This window comes from Priapulus caudatus, unplaced genomic scaffold, assembly GCF_000485595.1.
Source record: "Priapulus caudatus unplaced genomic scaffold, Priapulus_caudatus-5.0.1 Scaffold697, whole genome shotgun sequence".
NCBI classification, from domain to species: Eukaryota; Metazoa; Priapulida; class Priapulimorpha; order Priapulimorphida; family Priapulidae; genus Priapulus; species Priapulus caudatus.
Window position 1 is genome coordinate 184,114 of NW_014577758.1, and position 7,182 is coordinate 191,295.

At 49.1% G+C, this 7,182-nt stretch overlaps 1 protein-coding gene across 1 annotated transcript in view; it reads right to left on the reverse strand.

Moving 5' to 3' along the window:
• LOC106812886 (retinal homeobox protein Rx-like) overlaps window positions 1-7,182 on the reverse strand; it is a 21,773-nt gene that overhangs the window by 4,399 nt on the left and 10,192 nt on the right. Inside the window, exons 2-3 of the mRNA XM_014816885.1 lie at window positions 6,462-6,661; window positions 4-89 (exon numbers count right to left, since the gene is read on the reverse strand). Of these exons, the coding sequence (XP_014672371.1) occupies window positions 4-89; window positions 6,462-6,661 (286 nt within the window). The remainder of the gene's footprint in view (window positions 1-3; window positions 90-6,461; window positions 6,662-7,182) is intronic.

Sequence of the window (7,182 nt, forward strand, 5' to 3'; positions counted from 1 at the left end):
CGCGGTCTCAGTAACAGTGTCGCGCGGTGCAAGCATGCGCCGTTGCGCTCGTTCCTGCGAAACTTCGCGCGTCTGTTCTGGAACCAGACCTGCAATGCGAGCAAACGCATTATTACGCGTCATTAAAGCCACAGGCACTTGAAACGTTTCAATTAAAATTATAATGCTAAATAAATACGAATCTCAGATACTAGTTACTACAAAATTATTTATATGTTTCTATCTACTCTCTTTACCTATTAGTTGCGACAGCTTTCCTGTACAATCCGCTGTAAATGCTCTATGCAACACATTAACGCCCGTCAGTTGCTCACTGTGACACAGTGGGACTGTTATGATATATATAGTATATATTATATTAGTGGAGCGTTGAAACAGTGCGCCGCGGAGAGCAGTGGCGATCCGGACGTAGGTCGTTGACGTAGGATTTTTGGACGGATTTCAGGAAACTGTTGGCATAATAGTGTGAAAGAGAGTAGGCCCTCTGAATAGGCTATAGAAACTATCGCGGTTATTTTTAGTTAAGCATTTATATTATTATTGAATACGGCTTAAGTGCCTGTGATTAAGCATCCTTTTACACACGAATTTCCGTCAGCCTGGGCAAGAATTCGATGCTTATTAATCGAACGACGTATTTAACTATTGACTTCCGTATTTCCCGACTAGTTGTGTTAGTTGGGATGTAGTGTATCCTGTGATAATATAGTCCTGGGGCCCGTTGTCGAAAACAAAATTAGTCTTAACATTAGTCTTAACACAACATTTTCTGCGTAGATCGATCGACAGCGGCGTTTGTTTCCTGATTGTTATAGGGAAAGTTGGCTACGATTTTTTCCATTCAGGCAACTTCGCCAAGCGTTTTCTGTCGACGGCGTCTAAGAGAAAAAGTTCATGTTAAGACTAATGTTAAGACGTAATTTTGATTTCTGACAACGGGCCCCTTGATCTATACTCCGATCAGTACATCCTGGAGGTGTTTGCTCTGGCCAAACTCACTAGGGTTGGGGGGGGGGGGGACTATAATGTGAATGAGGTAGCTGGTATGCCATAAGCGTATAGATAAAGTATGAGGTTGAAATAAGATACAAGAAAGTTGGTATAGAAGTTAGTGTTAGATTTCATACCCCGGAAATTTTGATCCTTTCATTCAAAGTTATCTGCGCAGGCCCAAACTAGATGCGCGTAAAATGCATCGCTTACAAAAGACACAAAGTTGTAGCATGCGCGTTGACCTGCGCATGTCAGTTTAGCTTGTGTACGTTCACTCTGCAGACAGACTACTTGTCGCTTTTATGATGGATCCCAAATAAAGGACTACGCGCATGCGATTACGAAATTTTTGGTGCGTGCGCCGGGCGGGGGTCGGCACCGGATGGTTACACAGTTAGCGCGGGTAACTTAGCTGCGGCTGCATAACTAGCACTGATTTCTAGACGGGCTGGCCCACATCCATTTTGCGGCTAGCAAAATTATGAGTCCGGACTAAGCGCTTAGATTTTTAGGCGCCGGCTCGTATAGCGTGATACCACTGAAAAAATTCATGTGCGCATCAGCCCGACTAGGTTTGAATGTGGGATCAATTTTGCAGTCTGTACGCGGTATAAGTATTTGGGCGAGCCTATGGGCGATAGGCCAATTTTTTTAGTTACTTTAGAATTTAAATAGCTCTTCGTATTGCGCGAATGTATTGATTTTTATACGTGATAATATATGCAAGAACGCATCACGTTATGATCATGCGATTTCCGTTCATGTCGCTAAGGATATTACGAGCGCGCGATTCTACGGTGGCGCAGAGTGAAAGAAAAACAGAAGAATGTCGGATTAACGTCTGTGTAAAAGGTAAACGCGGGTACACGGAGCGTTTGCTTCGGTGGTATAATTACAATTAAAAGGAATAAGCGCCCATTCAAATCAGTTGATTATGCACAAAGGTTGACGAGGATTGCTTACAGTAACATGGCACATGTCTACTAGACTCATTGTCGTTATAATGGCATCCCGTTGACAAACAGATTCTGGCTGTTCAACACCGATAGTATCAGTGTTGATGCCGCTTCTACGCGAATTCGAATCGGCTATTTCTTGCGTCAACCAATTTAGCTCCTCCTATGGCGCCAGATTACCAGATTTACTGAGATTTTATATTAAGACCATTTCGTAGTAATTAGCAGTGATATTGGAAAACTAATACGCGGATTTGGCTATAAATTCGGGTATGTACTATATTATAACGTACAGGAAGGTACTGGTTAATTGCTGAGAATTCGTCACTTTGCCCATTATCAATGGGCGCCTAATTATGCCCTTTACATGATAGACGCAAGCTGATTAAAATGTTAACACCAATCAACTACGGCAAACGCACGACTCCAAAACATAGGCGCCCTGTCAAAACAATGATAATCCTGCGGCGCAGTTGCACGCCATCTATACCTTGTCTGCCTGCAATCGGAAGCGTTGTTGGCTGGGTGGAGTTACGATTGGTGCACTGTGCGCTTCCTATGCTACGACGTGGTTGATAGGATATGGTGGCTCGTCCGCGCGTGGCCGGTGGCACTAGCAATCCTGGGGCTGTGGCGTCGGCTACTATTGTTTAGGGGGCGATGGTGAGATGGAATTGGTTGGGATGTCGTGTGGACGTGACTAGTCATCCTGGCGCTGTATGGCGTCCGCCTACTATTGCCCTAGGGTGGTAAGTATGGTAATGGTTGGAGATGCGTTGGTGGGTGGACTAGCATCCTGCCGCGCTGCTGGGCGTCGCATTATACATAATTGTAGGGGTGGATGAGATGGAATGGTGGGAGGTTGAGTGGGTGAACTAGGCATCATGGGGCTGTGGCGGTCCGCTACTATTGCCTAGGGTTGGCTGAGAAATTGGAATGGTGAGGAGCGTGTGGGTTGGGACTAGCATCTGCGGCTGTGGCGCTCCGCCTCTATTAGCAGTAGGGTGGTTTGAGCATGGCTAATGGCTGGGAGCGTGGTGGGGACTAGCATTCCTGCGGGGCTGTGGTCGTTCCCAGCTACTATTGTCGTAGGCGAGCGTGAGGATGGGAATGGTGGGAGCGTGTGGGCCGTTGACTAGCATCCTGGCTGTTTGGGGGCGGCGTTTTTTTTTTTCATTTTTTACCGAGGGAGGGAGAGAGAGAAAGGGAGCGCGAGACGGAGAGAGAGAGAGAGAGAGAGAGAGAGGGAGAGGGAGAGAGAGAGAGAGAGAGAGAGAGAGGGAGAGAGAGAGAGAGAGAGAGAGAGAGAGAGAGGGAGAGAGAGAGAGAGAGATAGGGAGAGAGAACGCGATACGGAGAGAAAGAGAGAGAGAGAGAGAGAGAGAGAGAGAGAGAGAGAGAGAGAGAGAGAGAGAGAGATAGGTAGGTAGGTAGAGAGCGAGAGGAGGTATTCCCGCGCCAACGCATTCCTACCACTCATTAACTTTAGCGTGAGCGTCGGGCGCGGAAGATTGGCGCCCTAACCAGCAGCAGATGCGAGCGCATGTCAATCACGCGTGCATCGTGAGGCGCACGCCGCAAGCTTCATCATCAAACGGAAGCGAAGCTGTTGCATTCGTGCCTGAAAAACGCCGACGCTGCTGCTGCCGCCGCCGCTGCTGCTGCTGCTACTACTGTCGCTGCTGCTGCCGCCGCCGCCGCTGCTGCTGATACTGCCGCCGCTACCGCTGCTGCTGCTGCCGCCGCCGCCGCTGCTGCTACTACCGCCGCTGCTGCTACTACCGCCGCTGCTGCTGATACTGCCGCTGCTGCCGCCGCTACCGCTGCTGCTGCTGCTGCTACTACCGCGGCTGCTGCTGATACTGCCGCTGCTACTGATACCTCTGCCGCGTGCAATGTGTGTCCCGCTGCCCGCGGACGATTGCGTTCGGATTAGGTTGACGATTGCGTGGAAAAAGCGCGCAGCTTCTTCCGGAAGATGGGGACGAGGATGCTTTCGCGCCGCGGTTCATTCCGGTTTTTGCGCGCGTTTCAAACGCAGCGACGGCAAACGGCGCGTAATCGCTGCAACGAAACATTGTATCGAACAATCACCTTCATGTCAGTATACTTTTTCGTTACTTTCATTCGTTATACTTTCACGCGCCGCCGATGTCGTTTTACGCGCGTCTGCGACAGATCGCAACAGTTCAATGGGAAAAAGAAAGAAAGAAAGAGAGAGAGAGGGAGAGAGAGAGAGAGAGAGAGAGAGAGAGAGAGAGAGAGAGCGTGCGAGGAAGAGAGAATGATAGAGAGGAAATAGGGGCGAACAAGAGGGAGGGATAGAAAAGCGAGAGCGAGCGAAAGAGAGAAAGAGAATCTCTTTCACCTATTATTGCCGACAGTTTCCTGTCAATTCCGTGTAAATGCTCTATGCACACACACTAACGCCGCCATTGCTCACTGTGCACAGTAGTACAGTGACTGTTAATATATATAGTACTATATATATATTAGTGTAAGCGTGCAACAGTCGCGCCGCGAGAGCAGTGGCATCCGGCAGCGTACGTTGGACGTAGGATTTGGACGGAATTTACAGGAAACTGTTGGCAATAATAGGTGAAAGAGAGTAGGCCTATAGGCTATAGAAACATCCGTATTTAGTTAGCATTATATTTTATTGAAACGCTTCAAGTGCCTGTGATTAAAGCGTCCTTCCTACACACGAATATCCGCAGCTGGCAAGAATTCGATGCCTATATCGCACGACGTCTAACTATCGATTCCGCTTTCCCCGACTAGTTGTGTTAGTTGGGATGTGTGTGTGTACTCCTGTATACATATAGATCAGGGGCCCGTTGTCAGAAAAAAAATTAGTCTTAACATTAGTCTTAACACTAGTTAACACTTTCTCGTAGATCGTCGACAGCGCTTTGTTTCCTATTGTTATGAGGAAATCTGCTACGATTTTCCATTCAGGTAACTTCGCAGCGTTTCTGTCGACGGTCTAAGAGAAAAAAATCATGTTAAGACTAATGTTAAGACTAATTTTGTTTCTGACAACGGGCCCCTGATCTATACTCCAGATCACGTACATTCGGAGTGTGCCTCTGGCCAAACTCATATGGTTGACTATAATGTGAGGAGGTAAGCGTATGACAAATATAAGATAAAGTATGAGGTTGAAATAGATACCAAGAAAGTTGGTAAGAAAGTTAGTGTTAAGATTTATACCCCGTAGACTGCAAAATTTGATCCTTTATCAAACTTATCTGGGCCAGGCCCAAACTAGATGCGTGCTAAATCGCATCGTACAAAGACTCAAAGTGTAGCATGGGTTGACTGCGCATGCTCAGTTTAGCTTGTTACGTCACTCTGCAGACAGCTACTGTACTTTTATGTGACCCAAATAAGGCTACGCGCATGCGTATTACGAAATTTCGCGCGGGTCTGGCACCGGATTGCGTACACAGTTTAGAGCGGTCTAACTTAGTACGGGCTAACCTAGCACGCTTCTAAAGGAGCCTGGCCCACCTCCATTTGCGGGGCTAACTTAGTCCGGACCAGCGCTTATTTAGCCCGGTATAGCGTGTACACACTGCAAAAATTCAGTGCGCATCAGGCCCGGACTAGTTTGATGTGGGATCAAAGTATAGGAGCCTTGGGCATAGGCCAATTTTTCTTACTTTAGATTTAAATAGCTCTCGTATGCGATGTATTGATTTTTATACGTCATATATATCAAGAACGCACACGTATGATCATGGATTCTCGTTCATGTCCTCTAAGGTATTACGAGCCCGGATTCGTAAACGGTGCGCGGCGTAAAAAACAGAAGAATGTCGCTTAACGTCGTTAAAAGTGAAAGCGGATGACGGCGTTTGTTCGCTGGTAACTTACCATTAATGATACGCACTGATAAAATTTACACCATCCCGTACGGAAAACGCGACTCCCAAAACAAGGCGCCCTGTATAAACAAATGTAATCGGCGTAGTGTGCCTGCGATCGGAAGCGTGTGACTGGTAGGGTTAGTGGCGTGACTGGCGTCCGCTCCTATTGCTAGGGTGGTGAGATGGAATGGTGAGAGCGTGTGGGTGACTAGCATCCTGGGGCAGTGGCACTGGGACGTGAGGTGGCTAGAATATACAAGGGTTTAGGATGGCGTGGTCGAAGGACAGCGGTGTCAATACTGACTGCACTTGTGCAAGACGGGGCTCGCTTGACAGGAAGGTACTAAGAGTAATATGAAAAAGAAAAATCGGTGGGATGTGGAGCTAGAAGGGGGAGCCCAGGGGAACGGGAGCCTAGGAAAGGGGCGAGCCCGGTAGAAGGGAAGCCCTGTGAGAGGTTGCTCGATGGAGGGGAAGCTTAGAGGAGGGCGACCCTGAGGAGGAGGGGCCGAGGGAGGAGGGAGGAGCCGCAGGAGAACCCGAAAGAAGGAGGAGGGGCCGAGGGAGAAGGGAGGAGCCTATCAAGGTTCCGAGAGGGGAAGCCGGACGAGAGGAAGAGGAAGGCGGCGGCCGCACGAACCTGCACCCGCGCCTCGCTGAGGTTGATCCTGCGCGCCAGCTCCTCTCGCACGTACGCGTCCGGGTAGTGCGTGCGCTCAAACACACGCTCGAGCGCGCTCAGCTGCGTGCTCGTGAACGTCGTACGATTCCGCCGCTGCTTCTTCGAGCGCGGACTCTCGCCCGCCGCCGAGTCGATCGTGCCGCCGCCCGTGCTGCCACCTGTAGGCAGACGAACGCAACGTCTCGTTAGTTATTCGACCGCGTCTCTGCAATCTCTTGCCGTCACTCGCACAGGCACTCGAAGCAATTCAGCTTACAGTCACGCCACACGCACACCGCTGCACATCTACACACACATATATATCAAGAGTCCATAATAGAGAACTCTATTATGAACGCTTATATATATATATATATAAGTGCCTGTGGTCACTAGGCATCTACGACTCAAACTAGGGGCGTAAATCCGTACCGAGGAGTGGGGGGGATGATCACGCGAAGGGGGGGTCTGGGGGGCCCTCCCCCGGAAATGTTTTGAAATTAGACCCCCTCAGATGCGTTTTCTGCGCGACCAGGGAGGGGGTCCGGACCCCCTGGTCCCCTTCCCCTACCCTGTACACGCCCCTGCAGTAATTGAAACGATTTAGGTCTGCCCATGTCTCTAAATTATCATAATTAGCTGAACTTTCAAGTGGGGGACGGAGGAAGGAGTTTTTTTTTTCGAATCTCAGGGGGGGATA